The 24578-nt window shown below is 36.0% G+C and overlaps 2 protein-coding genes across 10 annotated transcripts; one reads left to right on the top strand and one right to left on the bottom strand.

Annotated features, from left to right (window-relative positions):
- Positions 1–5323: 5323 nt before the first annotated feature.
- LOC140809069 (mediator of RNA polymerase II transcription subunit 13) lies at positions 5324–21492 on the top strand. Of its 4 annotated transcripts, none has more exons than XM_073166538.1 (23): positions 5324–5518; positions 5872–6013; positions 6169–6242; positions 6611–6750; positions 6830–6916; positions 7077–7164; positions 7245–7328; positions 8392–8469; positions 8620–8699; positions 9274–9352; positions 9530–9838; positions 10676–10732; positions 10821–11064; positions 11894–12154; positions 13265–14614; positions 15286–15559; positions 15635–15755; positions 16181–16268; positions 16416–16494; positions 17373–17668; positions 18485–19583; positions 19929–20300; positions 20562–21492. In XM_073166538.1, exons 2-23 carry the CDS (start codon positions 5987–5989, stop codon positions 21173–21175), a joined length of 5901 nt encoding a protein of 1966 aa, XP_073022639.1. In that variant the 5' UTR covers positions 5324–5518; positions 5872–5986; the 3' UTR covers positions 21176–21492. The 4 variants fall into 4 exon arrangements, with proteins under 4 accessions (XP_073022639.1, XP_073022640.1, XP_073022636.1 ...); XM_073166539.1 differs by having other exon boundaries at positions 5868–6013; positions 11900–12154; XM_073166535.1 differs by having other exon boundaries at positions 5868–6013.
- An 868-nt stretch (positions 21493–22360) lies between these two features.
- Positions 22361–24314, bottom strand: LOC140810837 (deSI-like protein At4g17486). 6 transcript variants are annotated; one of them, XM_073168734.1, is made up of 4 exons: positions 24117–24314; positions 23193–23446; positions 22805–23092; positions 22361–22698 (listed from the first exon to the last, which is right to left on the bottom strand). In XM_073168734.1, the coding sequence occupies exons 2-4, from the start codon at positions 23401–23403 to the stop codon at positions 22454–22456; spliced, it is 744 nt and encodes a 247-aa protein (XP_073024835.1). In that variant the 5' UTR covers positions 23404–23446; positions 24117–24314; the 3' UTR covers positions 22361–22453. The 6 variants fall into 6 exon arrangements, with proteins under 6 accessions (XP_073024835.1, XP_073024836.1, XP_073024838.1 ...); XM_073168735.1 differs by lacking the exon at positions 24117–24314 and adding an exon at positions 24029–24067; XM_073168737.1 differs by lacking the exon at positions 24117–24314 and adding an exon at positions 24025–24044.
- Positions 24315–24578: the final 264 nt, after the last annotated feature.

Below are 24578 nucleotides of genomic sequence, written 5' to 3'. Positions count from 1 at the left end.
CTGTTTTGCTTTCCGGCTAAGCAGTTTGTGCATTGTTTCATATGAACCTGCTTTATACCGAGCAGAACTTGCTTGCTCACAAGGCGTGTAAGATTCTTTTCACTTATGTGACCAAGACGTCGGTGCCACAACTCTGTTGAGTTTTCTTCCCCTGCGTAGTTCACACCTCCAGAATGATTTTCCTGAACTACATACAGCTTTGACATCTTTAATCATTTTGCCACCACAAGTGATCTTTTTGAATCTTACATATCTCATTTCGGAAGGTTGTGCAGATACCTTCTTCATTGAGTCTTTCGACCGATATGAGACTCAAGCGCATATCTGGCACATGTCTGATGTCTTTCAGATCAGTGTAGAGCCATCCACGGTAGTCAAGCTCACATCTCCCTTTCCCACGATTATGGATAAGTCGTTACTCCCCATCCTCACGGCACCAAAGTCCCCTTGTGTGTAGGATGTAAAACAACCTCTTCGAGATGTGACATGGACTGTTGCTCCACTATCGATCACCCAACTAGTTACTTGAGTTGCCAAATTTACGGACTAATGTTCTAGCTCGTGCACAACATCGAATTCATCAATGGCGTATGTTTGCTCATCGTCGGTTTCATGTTTGTTTTTTGGTTGCCGATAATATTTTTTAATATGTCCGTTTTCTTCACAGCGATAACACTTTATGTTAGCATATCTCCCTGAGGACTTGCTTATTCTTGGCTTCTGATTTGTATTTTTCCTGATCTTGCTTCTCCCCCTTGACTCAGTAGCCAAAAAATCTGACTGTGAGGTAGAGGATCCTTGAGATCTCTGCCTCATCTCTTCATTCAAGATACCACTCTTGATGAAGTCCATACTCACGACTCCTCTCAGTTTTGTGTTCGTGAGTGATACCTTCAGAGTCTCCCAAGACTCTGGCAATGAAGCTAGCACAATCTCGTTTTGTGCTCCTACTTGATAACTGTTTCACGAATCCTTGAATCTCGTTCAAATGATCTGTGACCAGAGTTTCTTCTTTGTATCGAACCTGGACAAGCTTGCTCAAATAGAACAATTTGTTGTTGCCACTTTCCAACTTTGTCCAAAGCGTACGAGCATGTGTCTCATTAGAGATGTGATTATAGATGTTGTCATCGACAAATTGTCGAATGTACCCGCAGACTTGCTCGTGCTCAAAGTTCCATTCAGCATCTGATTTATCATCTGGTTTAGACTCGCTGAATACCGGTAGGTGCATCTTGGTGACGAATAGAAGAATTTTCATCTTACTTTTCCAAAGTTGATAATTAGAGCCATTAAGGCTAATCATCTTGCTTGTGCGTACCTCCATCTTTTGTGAATGCTACCAACAAATAATCGTCAAAGCCTAAACACAAAAGAACCACTTCCATAATACTCTCTAGAAAGCCTTTTTTGATGTGGAAGTTCAGACTATGTTGCAACCTTAGAGCATACGAGGACATCCTATAGTATTTGAGAATCTTGCTCTGATACCAGTTGTTGAGATATCAGGGAAATAAACGAGATAATATCGCAGCGGAATATAGTAAACAATATCAACAATGATTAAGACGAACACCAATATTTATAGTAGTTCACCCCAAGATTGAGCTACGTCCACTCTAAACCTCTCAAGTCTTTATTAATAACAAAGAAGATAAAAGAATTGAGAATACAAAGTATTTCACTCAGAACACTCTGATTTTAACACTCACTTTCTCTCCACTAGTCATATTCTTTCCAAAGATAAATACTCCTTAAGAAATCTTACACTAAATCATTTTTCTCACTTCTACACTTATGATTGTAGATGAGAGGATTTTGTGTTTTGGTGTGTTTTTGAAATGAAGAATGGTTGGATATTTATAGGTGAAGTTTAGGGAAAAAACAAAAATTAAAACCTCGTTGCTTACATAATCAAACATAACATTTTTTGACTAATCAAGACGTGTGTTTATAATTCAAAAATGGTGTTATTTGAATTCAAATTTAGGTGGCTTTGAATTCAAATTTAGGTGGCTTGATTACTTAGCAGGATGGACCAGTTTATGCTAATATTTTAATTTATTTTTGATAATTTTAGTTATTTTCATTGTAAGTGGTGATGTGATACTAGACACGTGAACATCATGTCGACGTAATGTCGGTGTCGTATCAACGATGTGTCAGAAAAGAACAAAATTTTTTAAAAAAATAAAGATAACATATTAAAACTGAAATATGAGAACATAAAAAACCTAAATTGAAAAAAAAAAGTAGAACCAAATTTCCAATTTTCCCAACAAATAATAAAATATCATTAATAATGAAACTGATTCATGGCAAGAAAGAGAAACTCCAGCAATGTTTGGGTTAAATCTAAATCCTCGATGGACCGTTTTAAACAAAACAAAAAAAACCCTCGATGGACATGAGGATTTTAATTTCTAGCCACCAAACAAATAGTTTATAGTAATTTTTTGAAATTCATTTACATGTTTTACCTATAAAGGAAAAAAATATAATTCTCTTTTGTCAAAGCCATTAATTTGAGCAATTAATTTGAACAATTCTAACATGGTTTGAATTGATAAACACCATTTTAATACCAACTTTTATACATCTTCGGTTGACCAAAAAAAAAAAAAACCTTGATATACAAATCAAAAAATTAACATATTTCGAATTTGTACATTTTATGACTTTACTCATCGTAATTAAAAGTGCAAAACGTAAACGTTCAAGTACCCTGAGATTTTAAGCTCAAAACGAAACGCACACACTATATATAAATAAAGTATCACCAACAATTTTTTTTTTAAAAAAATCGTTTTTTAAATATAAAACACGATGTATCAAATATTGAAATCATCACCATATTAATATTCTAAAAATATCAAATATTAAAAAATTCGAGGATGGTGGTTGTTTCGTCTCAACGCTCGTCGGAATGTAGGCCGATAACTATTAAAAAGAAAATGTAGCACATTTCAATGAAAACTTCAAGAATTGAAAAGGAGACAAGACCAAACCTTTGCATGATTGTCTGTTGAGAGTTGAAACCCTGATTCCTCAAATGCAGCCCATTTTGTCATAATTTTGGTTCAATATTTTCACGCAACAATGCCCTATTTATACTCATTTTCCAACCTTCAAAATTACTTGTTGCAAAAGTAACTACTGCTAGCCTACATAAATTTGATTGTGCTTAAAAATGGTATCGGTACATCAAATTGGCTTAGAAAAAAATAAAATTGAATGGACTATAATTTTAGGTGGAAATACAGAAAACTATTATAAAATATATAAGTAAACATTTGTTATTGTATCAAAAATTATAGGCAAAAACTTGTGTGAGACGATCACACGGGTCGTATTTTGTGAGACATGTCTCTTATTTGGGTCATTCATGAAAAAGTACTACTTTTTATTGTGAATATCGGTAAGGTTGACACATCTCACAGATAAAAATTCGTGAGACCGTCTCACAAGAGATCTGCTCAAAATTATAATGGGTGGTAAAAATATAACTTTGAGGATGTGTTTGATACTCTTGATTAGGTGGGTTTATTTTATTTTAACACATCTAATCTCATGTTTGGTAGGATTTTTATTTAACCAAGTCAATCCATCCTATAAATGATTAGGTTATATTAACTGAGATAAAATAATCACTTCTCTTTCCATAGGATTATTTATCTAACTCTTAATCTATCATATTTTTCCAATTTTATCCTTATTCTATATACAAACTCACCACCGCCATCCCCGCCGCCCGCCGCCTCCGAACAGTCACCACACCGCCGGCTGACCGCCATCGCAATAGTGGAAGAGCAATTTAGTCAATTCATCAAAAGATTCTAAATTATCTCATTCTTAACCATCATACCAAATATAATATTATTTTATCTTTATATATTATATTTCTACTTCAATCATTTTCTTTATCATTTATCTCTTAATCATTTCATAATTTTATCCTCTAAACAAACGTAGCCTGATAGTTTAAACCCCGCAATAATCCATTCTTATGAGTTATGCCCAACAAAATAAGGGAAAACTGATATATTAGTCGTATAAGTTTGTCACTTTAGGTTTTTAGTCCGGTATCTTTTATCATTTTTTTATATCTATGTTCAATATATTTCCATTATTTAGACATTTGGTCATTTTTTTTAATCAAATTTTCACCACAGTTGCTGAATTGATATTTTTTCTTTGTGAGATGTAAAATTTAAATCGTAAGTTTTGTTACTTTACACATAATGTGAAATTTAACAACCAATCTGATTCTGATTTCGAATCGGGAAAAATATCGCATTTTTCCTCTCATATACATCGGCATCGGCTTTTATTTAAAAGGAATCAAATGTCAAATTTTCTTTCAACAAATGTCCTAAATTTATAAGAAGAATAAAAATGATTTTACACAAGATTACGATGTCATATGTTTCTGAATGAGAAAAATTGTTACGTAAATATGGAAAAGAGCGTAATTGAGGGCTTCTTGGACAAGTGATAATTCAAGTAGAATGTTCTATGACTTCCAAAATTGGAGAGTGAGTTTCTTGTTTTTCGATTATTTGATTTTACAGCTTTCTTGCGCTTTGATTGTTATAGTCTTGTATAATTTATTTGGTGAAACCTCTTTCTATGGCAGAGTGGTAGATGTGATGTTTTCGCATGAGAATATCCACCATCAGCGTTGTAGCTCGGTGACTATAATTAATTCTTGATTTGAAATAGAAGTTGGTTGTGCTCGAAGTTTACAAGAGAGAATTTGAATAAGAGAATAAAAATTTAAAGTTATTATTTGCTGGATCATGACTAATTTTCATTTTTTTTTTCATTTGGATTATTGTTTCTCAAATGAAAATTAGACGTAGCTCGAATCCGCATTTTTTGAAAAATAACTTTTCTTATCTCAGAAAATCAAAGATTTTTTAGAGAAAAATATATACTTGTTTCTCCCTCAACGTAAATGTCGATGTATATGGAAAGGAACAAGTGCTCACTTTTCTTCCAATAAAAGTTGATATGTATTACATATTACGTGTGATGTGACAAAATCTATATTTCAAAGTCTACATGTTACAGAAAAAAAATGTTACTTCACTGAACTGTTGTGGAAATTGAATAAAAACGATGTCTAAATAGTATAAATGTATCGTTTGTAAATCAAATGGTCCAAAAAAATAACAAACTCCGATTTTCCTACAAAATAATTATATTTTCAGGGAAAAAATTTATTATATTTCAATTCATAAAATAAAATATATTTAAGTAAGAAACATTAATTTGGAAAATAATTATATTTTTATCCATGTAATAAAAATTGAAATAAATTTATATTTGTCTGCTACGAGAATGGAGATGTTTTCGCCTTCGCAAACCTTTGATTCCAGGTGATGCCTGGATTTAGGTCCCCTTTCACCTGCCAAAGCCCTTGATCGATTTCATTCAGGACTGTCAGTGAAAAGCTCATAAATTCTCTCACAATTTTGTACTTCGAATCTCAAGAATCTTCGACTGCTGCACAACGGTGATTGCTTCTCCATCTCCCCATGTTAATTTAATACGCAAAATCGTTTTTCATGATTTGTTTATTGGTTTTTCACGTGTGCGAACTGCAGAACTTATGTTTTTGTGCCCTATCGTAACTGGAGTCTGTATGGTTGAAGTTTCAGCAAAAATCCTTTCGTAGAACTACGCGTATCTGTAATTGGTTTTAAGTTATGACAATTTTCAGTATGTAGTTTGATTTTCCTTTAGCTTGCTGGATTGATCTTTGGTCTTTAAAGTAAATATTTAGCTGCGTGTTATTGATCTTTTGTTAATTTGGTGTTGGTTTTTATGAATTCTTGTTAATTGAAGACAAATTTTGTGTACAGTTAGTTCTCCATGAATTGCTTTGGGTGAGGTCTTTTGAGGAGGTGCATGATACGTGGTTTTAAAGCCACGAGCTTTGGTGGTGGTTGAAGAAATTTTGCCTCAAAAGGGTGGCCAATTAATGATGTGGACCAATGTTTTCAAAATTGTAAGTTCTCGCGTTTTAGTGTTGCGTTTTCTATGCCATTTGTCACATTGCCTTATTCGTGGTCGATTGCATTTGTCATATTTCCTTATTGGTGCTTCGAGTCTCATTCTCATCGAATGTCTCGTTTACATAGGTTTGATTATACTTTTCTGCAGGGTGGCTTGAACCAGGTTTCTTGGTTTCAGTTTCTTCCCCATGAATTTGATTTTAGCATTCTTCCTGATAAGAGGTGTGTTCACAAACCATTAATTGTGGGTGGATTTGGAATTATTTGAAAAGAATGCGAGTAAAGAAGACGACTTGATTAATCGATGGCCTATGTCACAAATCACCCGACTGCTCTTCATAGCTTGTGTATATAGTTTTTTCGTGTTGGATTGAATGCCTAAACCTAAATGAAACAGTGGATTGAGGACAATAGATACTTCTTGAATTGGTTATCGTTTATTACATTTTATTAATTCCATTAGTATCTTTCTTGACTATTTTTATTTATTGTTAGACATTTGTTTTTTGAGTGTTTCGGGGCTCAGTTTGAATATCATGGACTGAGTTATATATCTCTGCTGATTTCTTTTGTGCTTGATATTTGCGAAGTGTGAAATTGGACCAGAAAGATGCCTTGCCCCGCCTGGTGCTTTCTGCACACCACCAACTGCAGAATGAAGGATTTCTCAGTACATGGACCAATTCTTTTGTGGGTCCTTGGGACCCTTCGCAGGGTTTACATAATCCTGGTAAAGATCGTAAGTGGTTTTATGAAATAGATTTTTCACTAATGTCTTTTTCAATGTTATCTGTCATCTTATGATGCAGATGAAAAGATCAAGCTCTGGCTTTTCCTCCCTGGGCAACATTCATCTGTTTCTGAGAAGGCACAACTTTCTGTTTCTAGGTTGAGAGGTATATTTATTACTCGGTAGTGTTAATGTTATCAATTAGTTACCGTATTTCCATTTTAGCACTATCTAATACCATTTTCAAACTCGTTGGATCATGTAATTTGGATTTGATTGCTTAGTTCAACTTTATGCTTATGCCTACATTTTGTTCTGTCATGAAGTCCTTGCATCTGGACTTTGGGTGGCTCCTGGTGATTCGGAAGAAGTAGCTGCTGCCTTGTCCCAGGCTTTAAGGAACTGTATAGAAAGGTGATGTGTTGTCCTTTTTTGTTAATTTAATGGTTGAAGAACGTGAGCATTAGCTAACATGATTTTATTTCATTTGACAGAGCTCTTAGAGAGCTTTCTTACGTACGATTCGGAGATGTATTTTCAAAGCATCATCCATTTATACAGAATGAAGAACAGTTCAGGTTTGTTGATGGAGTTCATGTTGGTATTGAGAAATAGTTTACAAGACTGGATGTCTGAATGTTGAAGATCGTGATTTAAATTAAAATTGCTGCATTATCATATTCCACTAATATTTTTGGAGCTGACATATGATTGGTTATTTACATCCATGTCAGACATGCAGCTGAGTGATGACATTCTCACACTTGTTGCATTCCAGCTGAGCATGAATCTAGATAAAACCTCATCCATAGTGTTTGCAAATTTGCACGTACACACTTGTTATTTTAATAAAAAATCTATATTCATTCTGGTAGTTATTTCATTGTTATCTACCTCATTCATGGAAATAAATCATTATCCAATCCGAGAGTGAAATAGTGAACTCAAAGTGTATCCGTTCCGTTCTATATTTCCCCCCTCGTCTGGATGTGGTTCATAATCTCATATAATCATGTTTTTGTAATCATTTTGAGATATTAGGAGCATCTTGACCTATTACGCTCAAAATTTTGCCCAAGACCAACATCGGAAAAAAGGCATGATTTTGTTTTCAAGTTCCACAAGCTAGTGTTTTGGTTCAACCGAGCATTTTCTGCGTGGAATTACTTGGCTCATTCTAATGTCTGAGCTGATTTGAATAGTCGAGAGTCCACAGCTATTTCGTTCTCTCTTTTACTCTTGTTCTAGAATTATTTTTTTCTATAGTTTTTTAATAAGGAATGTTATCATCATCTAAGGAATGAGGAAGTGGTAAAGAGTGATTTATAAACAGAGGTTTTGCATATTCAGGTGCAAATGTCTTGATTTTAACACAAAACTGTTTATTACTTCAAAGCGAAAATTGTGGCATAACGAAATACTTAGTTAAATGAATTTCACGTTGGCATTCTGCAAGATCACTTTAAATTTTAAGCTGTAACCAATATGAAAAATAAGACTCGTGTAGTTGGTCCCATTCAATTCTCCCTGTAATATACACCCATTGCATTTCTGCAACTTTGGTATTATCCTTTCTGAAGTTTTGAAACTGTTACGTTTTATGAATTTCCCTTCTCATTAGGTTGTATTGGTGCTTTGTAGGCGCGGTCAACCTGTTGCTGAGTTCATCTTTGCTGCGACAGAAGAAGCAATTTTTGTTCATGTTATTATATCTGCTAAGTTAGTCTCTCCTTTAACTAACTGCAGCACAATTTGTGCTTTTAATTTTCTTCATGTGTTACAATGGTATTAAATTTTGTTACAGACATGTAGTCAACACTCCTATACTACATATTACATCAGTGAAAAATGATTGTTTCACCCTTTTAGGCATGTTCGAGCTCTTTCAAGTGGCGACATTGAGTCATTCATTAGCCGTTCTAGTAGGCACGCCAATGAAAGAATATCAGGTCTGTTGCTTGGTGCAGACATCTTCATACATCACAACACGAATTGTCAAGTTTTTTCGTCTTTCTTGCATGTGGATTGGTGAATATAAATTAGAAAGGCCATCAAATGTTTAATTTTTTGATGACTCTTCAAATATGTGCCATATTCATGAGATAAATTACGCTTGTAATATTCTTGATGATGAAAAAAATATAACAATTGTGACTTGAATTTTTCTACTTGCACTTTTAGGTCGTTAAACTGTATGTGATGTTTCAAAGTTAGAATAAAATGAGAATTATGTTGGTACTTATTGTATTAAATTTGTCATCAGTACATGTTTTGTTGCTATCATTGTGACATAAGACGTGTCGGTCAAGTTGACCGGTGAGGAAGCTTAGTTGACAAAGTAATTTCTTAAAAAATATATATCTCTTTATATTTTAGTATGTCAGTAATTTTCAGCTTCTAATATTAGAACATTGTTTGTTTAGTTTCTACCATCTTTCAATTGATTCAGCTGACCTAAACTCCTATTTTTTGGTTTCACTTCCATTCGCTTCCTGATATTTGGTACAACACATGCTCTTGCAGTTGTTGTCTCCCCTCATGGGATGCGTGGAAAGCTTACTGGATGCTGTCCAAGTAATCTTGTGAAGCAAGTATATATGAGGTCATACTAAACTACTTGCTGCTGTTCTTATACATTTTAATTTGCAGGTCACCAAATAACCTTTTCCAATTATTTACATTGCATTTGCTGAATGCGTCTGTAATTATCTTTATCTTTTTAAATCTAAAATGTTGTCTCGGGTTTTTCTTTATTCTTCCTTTTGATATATCTTTACAGCCCTGGGAAGTTTAGAGGTTCAAATGGGATTGTAGGTCTACCTTACCATGCTTCTCAAGGGTCTGGACCGCCAAGTCAACTGATGGGACAAAACTGCTATGTTGAAGTTACAGTTGGCTGCCTTGACAAGACGGTGCACTCACACAAGAACTCTCAGCCTCCTGGTATTGAAGAACCAGCTATAATGAGAGGTACTCAGATTGGGTCATCAGAAAATCTTTCAGTTTGTGAAAAAGTCTTTGTATATCCTGCCGAGGCAGTTCTCGTTCCAGTGAAGCAGACATCTTTTGCTAGATCAGCTCTGAAGAGGTATCACTATCGTTGATGAATTCTGACCCATTAGGATTGAATGGACTATTTGTTTGTATATGCCATATTAAGCCATGTCGTGGCTTGGTTACTTTCATAATTCTATTTTTATTCTTATCACTTGGTCATTAGCTACATAATTTTTTGTAAACGAAAAATTTGATCTGTGCTTCTATGACAAGAGGGGGATGAGAAAGGTCTACTCACTGTTCAGAGAAATGTGGATGGGGCTTGGGACAGGGTTGAGTGAAGGAGAAATTGTTTTTGAAGTTTGGTTCTTGTTGATTTGTGTACTGGACTCTTTAGTAATTCAAATTACCTTATAATGTGATATATAGGAACTCTTTAGGAGGCTGTGAATCTCATGTTTTCTTGCTGGAACCTAATTACCCTTCTCCTAACCCACTTTAACTTTTCCCCTCTGGTCACCCCTGTGAACTCAATTCTGACGGTGGAGGATCAGGTTTAGAGATTTTAACAAGTGTAGCAATATATTTATGTGGATATTTTATGTGCAAGTAGCCAAGTACTGGGACGTACTGTAACTTGCACTGGATGTAACACACACGTGTTATTGGTTTCTAGCTATCACATAGTGACCCTTTTGTCCAGATATAAATTCTCCCTGCCTCATAGCCAAATTACACGATCTTCAATGGTACCTCTATTTTTTGCATTAAGCAAATGTACTTTAAAAGGCATAAAGTGCATTGTCTGAAAATGTTCCTTAATAAGTTCGGACTTGATATTTTCATCTCTGACATGAAGTTTCTTTTCTTGTATATGATCGTTTCAATATTTTGTGCGGCCAGCTAACATCATATTCTTAAACTTCAGATTCTGGCTGCAAAATTGGGCTGGTCCATCAGTGTCTGGTTCTATTTTTATGCATTGGTGAGACAAGTTTCTCGTATATTTATTGTTATTCTGCTTTAATCCTATCCCTGAGTTTCTTCATTCACTTTTGTTTTGGTTTTGATAGTGATGAGTGGGTGGATACGAGGGGCGGATCTTTGCTTGAACCAAGTGGAACTCGCTCTCAGCATGGCTATCACAGCAGTAGCAACAGTAATTGTAGTAGCAATTGCAGCATCAGTAGTTCCTCCAGTGAGAGTGATCGAAAGGCTCTGGGAGCTGGTGATCTCGAGGCAGATGCAGATTCTTTAATGTCCAGAGAGTCTGGTTTGTCTTCGTTGGGCCAATCTCAGAATGCAAACCTCAAAATGGTAATGCTCCGTGTAATTTGCGAGCAACTGGAGAAAAAACTAAGAGTGTTTTAGTTGATTTAAGTTTGTTAACACCATTTGAGGTTCTTCCATTTTTTCTTGTCCTCCTATTTATTTTATTATTATAGTAGTGAGAGAGAAACTGCTTATTTGTTGATCTTGAATGGAACAGTTTTGATTTTTTTTTTCCCAACTTTATTTTATATTCTGATTAAAAACATGAATAGCAAATTATATGGTGTTGGAGTTTTCCTAGTAGTCTGAATCTTTCTTACGAGCAGATTTTAGACGGGTTCCTAAAATTGCATTGGGAATTTTATTTCTGAATGTTGAGCACGTGGAAGAAAATGTGGAAGATGCCCAAATTATGTGAGTTAACTGGAGCATCGAGATTCTTAGTGCTATTATGCCAGTGTGGAATTGGATCCTTGTTTAATCATCCGTTTTATTTTGGAAAGCCTGATATCTGTAGCGTGTCATAGATGAGACGATCTATGTGTGTATTGCATTAATTAAGAGTACTCTCTCTAGTTATGTTGTCGTCATAGTTCCGAAAGATCATAATATGTAAATGCCAGCTAAAAATGGCTACAAAATCAAATTGATGACCAAAGTTTTGTTCTGTCATTGTCTTTTCTAATCTTATTCAGTTCGGTTCATTTAAAACAGTATGACACTGACATCCGCTTTTCTTTTAATGATTTCTTCGAAGTTGATTTTGGCTGTTTGCCTTAGCTTCTATTAGGCCTAATTTTATTATCTTTGATTAACCTGTTAAATTTTATGAATATAGTTATTTACGAGAATTAGATATACTCATTTTTATTAGTCGCAGGGTTCTAAGCGGCCACGAACAGGGACATCAGAATCATTCGGTCAAGCTGGTGGGGTTTTAAATCCTTCCACGAGTGATTATGGTACCATGGAAGTCAACAACACGTCCATTGTGAGGGTTTCAAATGATCAAGTTGGGTCTTATTGGGGTTGGGATGACGATGATAGAGGCATGGGAATGGATATTCAAGCATTGCTGTCAGAGTTTGGTGGTTTTGGTGACTTTTTTGAGAATGACACTTTATCATTCGGGGAGGTAATTCGATCCCGGTCCTTTAGTGTATAGTGTGAATGATTTAGTCTTGTCTTTAGGTAATGATTGTTTAGCTCTTTTGAACTTTAGAAATTGTTTTAGTTATGATAATCCTTCTATCCTACCCGTTTGTCAAAAGTGTAATAATGCTTTTTTAGATTAAGAAAAACTACTTCATAAAATTGTATTGCAAATGAAAATGAAATAGGGATAGATGTCTAAGTACCTCGGGGGGTTCTGAAAAGTGGTTACCTTCAGACTTGGAAGACTCCCAAACCACAAAAGTTATCAAATTAAGAGGATGAAACGAGATGCATCCTAATTGATTTTGTGTGATTATAGAGCCTTTATTTCTTTGCATGCCTCACCCAATGCATGAACTTCTGCTGTGGAACTTTCCATCAGAATCCACTGTCAAGTTTACTGTTGACTTGGAAAACTTCCATACCATGAATTGGTTAATTTTGACTTTTCTTTGTTGCATCACGTAAGGATAATAGATTGTTGGATATGAAGATTTCTTTAATGTATTACGTGGAAAGTCCAGATGCGAATCATATCAGCTTTAGATAATCCCATAGAAGAGGAAAATCCAATAATTTTTATGTAAGTTGAGCTAAACTAGAGATCTCAGCATGCAGAAAACCGAAATGGTGGAGGAAGAGTAATAATATGGTGACTACTATTGCACTGATTTGTCAATGTGGATGTTGCTGAATATATTTTTCTTATTAGTTGGTAACTTGGTAATATCTACTTTTAACTTGCTTGGACCTTTACTGAACTTGTTTCAGCACCTTAACTTATTTATCATTTCGTAGGGCAGTAACATTATCTTATTAACAGTTCAGCAGCTTCCTGGACAAAATCACAATCAAGAATATTATCAAGCTTTATTGATCAATTTTGTGTTAAGAAAGAATTTGTGCTCCCCCAATTTTATTCCTCTTACTGACATTTCAAATCGTTTCTGTTCATTCCGTTGTCGTAATTATTCTAATAGTGATTGTGATTTTAATTATTTCATTGTTTTACTCTGTGAATCCACTTTTTTTGTCCCCCTTCTCGAGAGTATCCGAGTTTAAATTATGTTTTGATTGTTACATGGTGAAGCCTCCAGGAACTGCAGAGTCTCATGAACTCCCGTTTCATGCATCTGATGGTGGAGAGCTAGGTGGCAGCCCCTGCAACTCACTGATGGATGTCTCTGATCAATTGGTTTTGCCAGTAGGTTTTCCAACCTTTGATAGCTTTAATCACCCAACAGTTCCTGCTCCTGTGGAAGACTCAACCAAATATCAGGAGGCTATAAAGGGTTCTGCTACTGCTCTGGACACCTGCACTATGCCACCATTTAGAGGCGAGTTTGATCATGTTTTAAAGGCGGAAGCTCTGATGACATTTGCTCCAGAATATGGGGCTGTGGAAACCGCTCAGAGTGAGATATCCTCTGTGATACTACAAAGTCCATATGTTCCTAAATCTTGCAAAGTGGATTCAGCTTCAAGCTCGAACAATTATGTGTACTCTGCAACTCCACCTTCTCCTTTCTATGATGGATCTGATGAGAAGTCTATGATGCATTCAAGCATGAAAGCGTGCACTGAAAAGAATGATTCTAATTCCACTTTAAAATTAAAGAAATACTACACACACGTTGACAAAGGAAACAGGCAAATAATTGGAAAGCTCCCTAACCGTGACAATCACTTTTATGAAGGTGACGATAGACTTGGATCATCACAATTTTCTGTTCTCACTCAGACAAATTCCGAAATAAGCGATGGCTCGTTGAGGGAAGATAATTTTCTTCTATCTTCTAGGACCGTCCTTGCAACAGAAACTGAATGCCTCTTGTGCCAGGCTACCATGTGCAGGCTGCGGCATGCATTGTTGTCTCCTAGCAAATTTTCCTCTGCAGTCTTGAACGGGTTGCCTGCAAGTGGCATGTCCAATCAGGTCCATGTTGATCCAGGCATCATGGTGGACAATATTTCAAGTAAATCTGAGTTTAGAAAGAAAGAAACTATACCTGTTAGGATAGCTGGTGATATGGATGGAGGAATACTTGATGGGCCATTGAGTGCACCCGTTGGTGTTTGGCGTTCTGTTGGAATTTCTAAAGTTACAAAAACAAGTACTCCAACTGTGGAAGTTTGTCCATCCATGCCGCACAATTCATTCATCGAAGAAACCATGCTTTCTTATGGACTTCGGCAACCACTTCAGGAATTTCTTGATGGCATAGCGTTGCTTGTGCAACAAGCTACTTCATTTGTTGATGTGTCTCTGGATGCTGATTGTGGTGATGGGCCTTATGGTTTGCTTGCACTTCAAGAGCAGTGTAGGCGTGGGTTTTCTTGTGGACCCTCTATGGTCCATGCTGGTTGTGGAGGAGTTTTGGCTTCTTGTCATTCCTTGGATATTGCTGGTGTGGAGCTCCTTGATCCACTCTCTGTTGATGTAAGAATCCTATTGTTATGGAGTTTGGTTTCCTTTTCTCTAGGGTCTGATTTATTGAATGATGATGAGTTGAATTTTAATTAATAAGAAGGATGAATTTTCCAAGTAATAATGTGAATATGGGTGTTGTGAGGGAACAAGTCAAGATAATTTTGGATCAGAGTTCTGGATTCATCCTTCTTGCATTCCTATCTATGAGATGGAGGGGTCGAAATGACTTTCAAGTATTGCAGATGTCCCTAATAACTATCAATATCACTGACTTTTTGAAAATTGTCTTTATATCTTGGAAATTTTAGTTTGTTAAAAAAAAGTGAAATTGGATTGTTAATGACAGAGGCAAATCGTTTATTGGTTTCAGAATTTGATTGTTTCATTATTTTTTTTAAGTGGATGCAAATGGTTATAAAATAGATATTTCCTTTATTGTGTTTCACTTGTGATTTAGTGGATTAAGGTTTCTGTGAATTGTTTTATCATGGTGTACTTTTGAGATAAAGATGAGCTCAATACCAATGTAGTTCACATATATTTTGTTTCCTTAAGCTATACTAAAATACTGCAGTGACTTGTTCAGTGCAAACTTCTGTCACTGCCATTTGAATACAATATTATTGTTATCAGTTTTTTATCATTGTCTGATTTTTATCAAATTGCATAATCGTTTTCAGGTTCAGGCATCTCTAACTATTAGTTTGTTGCAATCAGACATGAAAGCAGCTCTAAAATCTGCATTTAGCTGTGTCGATGGTCCTCTATCTGTTATTGATTGGTGCAGGGGCCGCAACCAACCCAATGAATTAGGAATAACATGCAATGGATTTTCTTCAGAATCTACTGCAAGTGTTAGTGATTGTCGGGATTCTTCTAGTACAATAACACTCTCAGTTGGAGAACCCATGAGCCCATCTATGTCATCTGTTGGTGGAGCATCTTCCCAAAAAGGTTTGATTATGCTTGACAAATGATTTGTGGCCTTACATTACTTGTTGGAATGTTATCCAGTTTTTGTTTCATTAGATGGAACCAGAGGGGATGAGGCAAGTGAAAGGAATTTAAACCAGGACACTTCTTTATTGGAGTCGGATGCACGGTTTCGCCCCACAGTTTCTGTAGTTCCATTTCCTTCCATACTTGTTGGGTACACCTGTTATTTACTTTTTTACGGCAATCATTTTCCTTGAATGCATAATATTTCTTGATCTGTATAACATGTTGAATCTGAAGAACTGTATTGTGTTTATTTAATTTACTTGTAAAAGTAAATCGATTTATTTCTTAAATGGGTATAAAATTGTGCTATGTCATCGTCTCATCGTTGTTAGGATGCCGCACAGTTTGGCCGATACAACATAATAGGATGTGGGATTTCAAACAGATTGTTTCTTGTCTTGTGCACCATAACTTGTTTAGCTGTAATTCATGTAAAAAGTAAATAATTGCATGACATGGAATATGGGTATTTTTTTGTACATTTATATTTTATTTTATTGCTATAAATTATGAGTATTATTGTTTTTCGTATTGTTATTCAGAATGACCATATAAGATATTTTATCCTTATAGGTACCAAGATGATTGGCTTAAGACATCAGTTAGCTCCTTACAAATCTGGGAAAAGGCTCCCCTTGAACCATATGCAACTCCAAAACATGTGAGATTTATTACCTTTCACAGGGCAAGCTTTTCTGCTACCTTGTTTGATGTATATATCAGTGTTGTCAAGACTCGTGGATCGCTCTTGTGTCTTTCTAATTTTACTGTGATGGTATTGCTGAATTACACCTTTTTCCTCTGGTAGATGAACTACTATGTTGTATGTCCAAATATTGATCCACTCATTACAGCAGCCACAGACTTTTTCCTGCAGCTTGGAACTGGTTAGTGCTGGTGAATTGTCTTCTTATTCTTCTCTTTTTAATGTCTCTAATTATTTTATTTGCACAATGGTGCATGACTTGAGTTTCTTTCACATTGATGATTTATAGATGGCCTGATTTTTCTATGGCAGTTTCAAATTATTGTTTAATTTCTTTTTTTAATATGTTTTAATATGAATTAAATGCGTAACTTCCTCATTCCTCAGTAAGTTTGAACTATCGAATGAAGGTAATTTATGCCCATCATTATGTTAAAGTAGTTTTTGTGGATGTACAAGGCTTTTCTTTGGGGATGAATAGGCTTTTTAGCATCTTCTTTTATGGGTTGTGTGGGTAAAGTTCAAGTAGCTCAATTTGCATTGCTTGGGAAACAGATTGCCCCCTGCATTTTGAGTTGTGGACTGATGTATACCCTAATACAATGATTCCAAAAAATATTTGTTGAATATTTGCAAAAGTCAACTGGAACCACCAGAAATATTGTCCTGATTAGCAGTCATGACTATACATTTCCAAATGCGTCTGATGGATTTAGGATTTCTTTTGGTGGTGTTGGACGCCTATACTTTTTTCGCAGGTTTTTATTTGCCAGGTTTTTGCATGTTAAATTAACATTTTTGTCTGAAAATTGTATATATGTTTGCACTGGCTTTCAGGAGAAGCCGCGTGTTTCTTTTAATTTGATTCCACCCAGAGTAGTGTCTTTATGTCAGCTTGATTGACTTGTCATGGATTACATCTTAAAGGCATCCTATGTTTAAAGCTTGGAATCTTCTATAAATGTATATTTTGGTTTGTCTTTTTTTTTTTTGGTGAGCGAACATGTATCTCTGACATTAAATGTGTGTTTCATGACTTGATATGGCCTTTTCTCCTAGTTTATGAAACTTGCAAGCTGGGAACACATGCGCCCCAAAGTCTTGGGAATGAGATGGAAATAGATTCTGGAAAAATTACTACTCCTGGTTTTGTCTTGCTTGATTGTCCCCAATCGATGAAGATAGATACAAATAATGCATCTATGCTGGGTTCGATTAGTGATTATTTTCTCTCTCTGTCCAATGGCTGGGATCTGACTTGCTTTCTAAAGACTCTTTCCAAGGTTCTCAAAACCTTGAAACTTGGTTCATCTACAATCACGAATACCAAGGAAAGAAATGGCGGACCATGCACTGTAAGTTGTTAATGTCCTTGTCTTATTTGTCGTAGCAAATGCTCTCTTTCTAAAATAATTTTTTTATAAATTACCAAGTACCTGATCTCTAAAAGTAGGACGTGTAACTTCAACTGTCCAAATCAGCTGGCATTTATCTTTTAAAATTGTAAGTATATCGCCATTTAATTAATAGGATCGTTAGGTAAAGTTGTCTTGCAGCTGTACCTCTGCCTCAGTTTGTATTTCTTGCCATTCTCTTGAATTGTGCTCAACTTCACATCTGTGTATCTGATTCCTTCATGTTCTTGAATAAAGTACCCCAAGCCTTATTTTTCTCAAGTGCTTAGAACTATGAGGAATACCTAATTAAAGAGTTCAAACCTTGACTAACATTAACCTCATATTATTATTTCGAGCATTAGGATCTGTCTTTTATTTGCTAATGGCAAATTTTACTGAGCTTGTGAAGCATATAAATAATAGAAACCTTTTATTTGCGACGTTGTCTTATTTAAAAATTAGAGTATATATGTAATAGATGCCTGAAATCTGAATTTTATACTCTTCAATATATCTTTATCATACTATTGACTTATATTTAACCGATCTTGTGTTAAAACCTTCATTTTTTGGTTGAGCCTCGTAACATTACTATATTCTTTTTATTGGGTTCTTAAGTTCGTTTTTTAGCTCTCGAATTGGAATGCTCATAACCCTTTACGATCAATCTTATTTTAAGTTCTCAATGCTTGAGCATTTTGTCTTTCATGCCCTAAAATGGACCACAAAGTACCTGCTGATAATTGTTTTTGTCTGTTTTGGTCCTTGGATCAGGTAGTTTATGTGATATGCCCCTTTCCTGAGCCTCTTGCAGTTCTACAAACTGTGGTTGAATCCTCCATTGCTATTGGATCAATCGTTCGGTCTTCTGATAAAGAGAGGAGATCCTTGATGAACAATCAAGTTGCAAAAGCATTGAGTTACTCAGCGGCTGTGGATGAGTCATTTTCTAATGTATTAACTCTCACAGGATTTAGCATCCCTAAGTTGGTACTGCAAATTGTGACAGTTGATGCCATTTTTAGGGTAACTAGTCCGTCACTTAATGAGCTCATCATTTTGAAGGAAACTGCTTTCACAGTTTACAATAAAGCTCGCCGAATATCACGTGGAGTCTCCACAGAGACTTTGCCTAGTTTATCTCTACCAGGAAGGTCTCATTCAGCCCTAATGCAAATGGCTTCACCAGGTATGTGGAAGGACTGTGTCGGTCCTCGGATTGTGGGACCACCTCTCCAGAGAGAAAATGAACTTGATGCAAGCTTGAGACCAGGTACGTGGGATAACTCTTGGCACACAGCAAGGGGTGGGGGACTTGGATGTGATCCCAACAGAACAGGAGATGTCTTTTCCCTGGACGATATTCGTTGTTTATTTGAGCCACTTTTTATCCTCGCAGAACCTGGTTCCCTTGACCGTGGGGTTTCTCCCTTTTTGGGGAATCCTTCTTTTGATTTATCGAAGCCATTATCAGATGATTGTGCAAGTACTAGCTTTGTGCAGAGTTCTGCATCATCAGGTAGTGGAGATAATGCTCGTAATAGTCAGCCTGATGCCCTGGATTCAGATGGTTTTGCATCTGTTCATCAAAAAGCACTCCCCAGTCTGCATTGTTGTTATGGGTGGACTGAGGATTGGCGTTGGATGGTGTCCATATGGACTGATTCGAGAGGAGAACTGCTCGATAGTTACGTCTACCCGTTTGGAGGTATCAGCAGTCGGCAAGACACCAAGGGTCTGCAGTCCCTTTTTATTCAAATACTGCAACAAGGATGCCTGATTCTTCAGGCTTGTTCTCCTGATATTTGTATTGCTAAGCCTAGAGATCTTGTTATCACGCGAGTTGGATGTTATTTTGAGCTGGAGTGCCAGGGTAATGAATTTGCTTTTTTTCCATTTTGTGTTTTACCGACTCAAATTTTGGCTTGAATCCTCTCTTCCTTTCTGGTTATTAGGCTTGATAATCATTTTGCATTTTTCTTTCTTTTCTGCGATCCTTAAACAAGTAACTCATAGGCATAGTGAGAACCTGCTGGTGATGATATCATCTTCTTTTTGGCGTTTTAAGTAAAACGAAATTTTAAGCAAGATTATTGGTTTCAATGCTACTAAACTTCTGACATCATTAGCAATTCCATTGATTAAACCAACCTAATGTCGACATCGTTAGCCATTCCCTATCGAATCTCTGATCTCAACCAAACTCGTCTTCCTGTAGAGTGGCAGAAAGCTTTGTATTCAGCTGGGGGATCCGACGTTAAGAAGTGGTCTGTGCAGCTTCGACGGTCGTTCCCGGATGGGATTCCTCCTAGTAGCAATGGAACTTCTTTGCAGCAGCAGGAGATGAGTTTAATTCAAGACAGAACGTTACCTTCTTCACCAAGTTCATTGTCTAGTCCTCATCCCAAGTCTTCGTCCTTCATGAAAGGTGGTATGGGGCAAGCTTCCTCCAGAAAACAGCTAATGGGCGGGCACGCAGTGTTGGACAATTCGAAGGGCATACTGCAGTGGGTGCAGAACATTAGCTTTGTTTCAGTCTCGATTGATCACTCCCTACAACTAGTGTATCAAGCAGATTCTACATATCCTGGTACTTTGATTGCATTTTCTGCTGCACGTTCTGCTTTCATCTTCAGACAAATTCATTCCATTATTTGGTCATATTTTGCTTTTAGGCCCATATCTTTTCATTTTTATTGTTTACAGAAATTAGGAGTTATCTAGTGTCTAGAGCAGCTAACACTCTGCTCCTTGATTGAACTTTCATTTGGTCCCCAATTATTTTGTCATATTATGATTGTTAACTATTGCTTTTACTGTACCTTTTGATGTAATCATTGCATCGTTGCAGGGTCAAATCAAGGCAGTGTCATGTCAAGCCAGTCAGGCTATCTCGAAGGATATACTCCTGTGAAATCCCTTGGCTCTACTTCTGCATCTTACATTTTAATCCCATCACCAAGCATACGTTCTCTGCCTCCTGCAGTTCTTCAGCTCCCTACATGTCTCACTGCAGAGTCCCCTCCTCTCGCTCACCTCTTGCACAGCAAAGGGTCTGCAATTCCCTTATCCACTGGTTTTGTCGTTTCAAAAGCTGTACCTTCCATGAGGAAAGATTCCAGAACCCTTTCAAAAGATGAATGGCCTTCGGTCCTTTCTGTCAATTTAATCGACTACTATGGAAGTGGCAACTTAAATCAAGAAAAATCAGCCAAGGGTGTCACCAAGGTATCAGGAAAGGGAGTAAACTCTGATGCCAAAGATTTTGAAGCTGAGAAGCACTTGATTCTCGAAACTTTAGCAGCAGAACTTCATGCTTTATCGTGGATGACAGTTAGCCCTGCCTACTTGGAGAGACGAACTGCCCTGCCTTTCCATTGTGACATGGTTTTAAGACTTCGAAGGCTTCTTCATTTTGCTGATAAGGAACTCTCTCGGCTTCCAGATAAGGCACGAGGATCATGAAAGGTAACTGTAACTTGTGGCGGTTGTTCTTTAGGTAGGTTCATTCTCGTGCGTGCATAACCAGTCGTAGCTGGAAATTGGAACGGATAACGTTCCTGCTGACTATCAGCATTGTGCATTTATTACTGATCAGTTAGTATCAGGTTAGATGTGTAGTTGTGACAGAATATAGTATGTTAATCCAGAAGTATTAAGATAGCAAACTGTGTAAATTAGGTAAAACAAGTCTAGGAGTTGGTTGATCTCGCCTGAACAAATATGACCTTTTTTTTGTGTGCGTTATTGGTGTTATATACTAAATTCATTGGTTTTTTGTCTGTCGGAACCGTATTTTTCTCAAGCATGAATTCTGAATGACCTCGAATTTTTACTGGTTATGGAAGTTGGTAATTTCGAACCTAGTTTACAATGCTTGTATTCGTTATTGCGAAGCATTAACCGAGTGTGCTTCGAGCTCGATTACCGATCGAATCAAATCGTGCAAAATCAATTTTTTTTTCAGGTAACCTAAAAACTTTGGACTATTTAACAGAAATTTTAAATAAAATAATCGAAATTGTTTCAAAATAATAATAATAATGATGATGATGATGATGATGATGATGATGATGGATGTAATTAATATTTAATTTTTCAAATTTTTTTATATTTCTGATTATGTGGTTCAAGGATTTTTTTAAATAAATTTTTGCGATATTCTATACAAATGACCGAAAATTAAATTGAATTTTTTGATTTAATCAAAATTTTGTGGACCTTTGCATGCTTGAAATTTTTTGAAGAATCATCAAGTAATACTTCCCTTTTTGGTGTTAGAAATAAAAGGAAAAGTTACATTTTTGTCCCTTGATTTGTACATTTTTTTTATTTTTAATCTTGTTATCGATTAATTCATTATTTTAGTCCAATAATTTGAATTTTTTTTTTCAATTTTAGTCATTTTTCACTAGATGATGATGACTTTACATATTAGGTCAATATTTTCAGACACCTCAACATTGAAAAGATAATTAAATATGAAAAATATAATTTAACATACTAAGAATGTGTGCTGACTAATAATACGAGTTATATGATTAAAAATAAAAAAAATGTATAAATTATGAGACCAAAATGGCAATTCTATCAAACTAAAATATCTTTAAATCAACATGAAAGTATATCAACACAGGACACACTTTAGGGATGGCTAAAATCACAATATTGTGACAAAAATGGAATCTATGAGTAAGAAATCAAAACAAAGATAACTCATTTGGAACATGGAATTCTATTTTCCTAAACCTTAAAAGAGGTTTCTTTCTTCAAATCTAAAGGAGGCAGGCAATCTTTGTAATGTAAATGCAAGAAGATTGATGATATTGTTACTTCTCTTTCTGCCTGGTGCATGGAAATTGAAGAGATGCAGTTCACAGAGCTTCTTCTTAAACTCTTATTCTCCCACTCCGAGCCTTGATCATTCCCATCATCAGGCGACATAGTCGTTTTACGCGACCCCGGAAGTATACAGTTGCATAATGAACCTGCAATAGCAAAGTGCAGATATAAGCTACAGGAAACTTTAATCATCAAGTAAGATAATTGAAGTTTTTGACAAAATGGGATATAATGTAAAATAAGATAAACAACCCATTCTTGCAAGGCGATTAACCCATTTCGGGATCCGGTTTCTTGTCAGCTGGTGGCATATGTCCTCGGAGAAATGGTTGCAGTTCTTCACAATCAAGTGATAAGTATCACCATAGTATTTTCTTGATTGGTATTTCAAGAATTCCCTGACTTGATGCGGATTCAAGTACGTTGTTCCCATGTAAATCGACTTCCGAAATCTAAATCCAGGACAATGCCTAGGCTCAACTTCAAAGATACCACTTGTGGGATAGTCAAGTGCTCCAAATGCATATTCGACCCCGTGCACTGTTACATACAGCAAGCGAGCAGTTAAAGTGCCAACTGCAAAATGATCAGTATATATGGCAAGAATCATGAAAATGTGCGTAAATTTAAGCCGGCCTACCTTCTAAGCCAGAGTGAAAGACGCCAATGCCAGCCCAACAGAAATATGCGTTCAAGGGCGTTAAGTCGTATACGTTTAGATACACTGGAGCTTGGCCAGAATTGCAGTTTTCAAACTCCACACGAGGGAACACGCAAAAGCTCGAGGCAGACTCGCGTTGCATATTCAGAGGAATGATAGATCGCCACCCAACTTTGAATTTCGACTTCATATTTGGCTGTGGAGTTAGAAATGGTTGACTAACCCGTTAGAACCTGTGATAAAGTCTAAGATATCAATAACTACACATGAAGCAATCATTTCAGTCTGCTCAAATACAAAGTATATTCATCTTGTTACGCATGAATGACTCGAGCCATGTCTTAGATCACTGATACCTACCCATTTTTCTTGGTCATTTTACTAAGATAAATCACCATTTCCCACAAGAAAGGGACAAATTTACTAAAACAAGCACATACCCTTTAGGCCATACCTGAGAGACATAACTTTTCACCATTACCAGCATAACACCTAAATCCGAGCAGGTTCGGGGTGGACTCGGAATTTAACAGAGCAACAGGGATGGGGTGAGAGGTGAGCTGTCATCTTGCATTTGCATAAATCATAGAACTACACGAAATTTCAACTTTTCCATTGTGGCAAAAGAATCCCATATTCTATCATCTATAGTTCATGAACCTCAAAAATTATAATGGAATCAAGAAACACAAAAACATCAGATTGTTTAAATTTAGAACAAAAGAATGTGAACTTCTAAACCCGAATTGAAATCTTAAAACTTGTCAGCCGGGCAATCATAAAAAGTTAAAAAAAAAAAACAGGAGCATACTCACTCCAAACCTGCCTTAGTAGAAATCAATAAAAAGAGTACTGTCAAAGAAAGAGATAATACAAGAAAGTGAACAAAGCAACACTTATTACCTTACAGAAAGGTGGTACACATTCTCAAACCAGAAATGGATGTTCCACGACACAAAAAGGCCAATTTTTTTCAAAATAAAGGGTGGAGAATCATCATACATGTGCCTGAAACATGCACATTTTTTTATTCTTTTTATCTTTTTAAGGATAAAGGGCAAGGCTGAGAAACGGAGAAGCACAAATTCAGAGCCCACAAGTGCCCCTTTTGTTCATTTGACATGAAGAAGTTAAAAAAGGGAGAAAAAGGTGACTGGTGATTTAAATTTTATTGTTTGACTTGCTAAATTCCATGTTTATGGCAGATAAAAAGATTTGATTTTCATCCAAATAACAGCACATTTAGGCAGGCCGTGTTATAATATTAAACTCAAAGGGTGCATGCAAGAATCAGATTTATTTTGTTTTTTCCCTAAAAGATATAGTAAAGGTCAAAGGGTTGTTTGAGTTGAAGTAAAATATTTT

This window comes from Primulina eburnea, chromosome 13, assembly GCF_022965805.1.
Source record: "Primulina eburnea isolate SZY01 chromosome 13, ASM2296580v1, whole genome shotgun sequence".
Lineage (NCBI taxonomy): Eukaryota > Viridiplantae > Streptophyta > Magnoliopsida > Lamiales > Gesneriaceae > Primulina > Primulina eburnea.
Note: the sequence above shows the minus strand (reverse complement) of the source record. Positions and strands in the feature narration are given on the sequence as shown.

Coding starts and splice junctions, on each gene's coding strand:
- LOC140809069 (XM_073166538.1), top strand. CDS start 5,987: ATGATGTGGACCAATGTTTTCAAAATT. Junction 6,917..7,076: donor TTCTGTTTCTAGGTTGAGAG/GTATATTTATTA, acceptor TCTGTCATGAAG/TCCTTGCATCTGGACTTTGG. Junction 15,560..15,634: donor TGGAGCATCTTCCCAAAAAG/GTTTGATTATGC, acceptor TTGTTTCATTAG/ATGGAACCAGAGGGGATGAG.
- LOC140810837 (XM_073168734.1), bottom strand. CDS start 23,403: ATGAAGTCGAAATTCAAAGTTGGGTGGCGATCTATCATTCCTCTGAAT. Junction 23,093..23,192: donor CTTTCACTCTGGCTTAGAAG/GTAGGCCGGCTT, acceptor TGTATGTAACAG/TGCACGGGGTCGAATATGCA. Junction 22,699..22,804: donor TAATCGCCTTGCAAGAATGG/GTTGTTTATCTT, acceptor TTGCTATTGCAG/GTTCATTATGCAACTGTATA.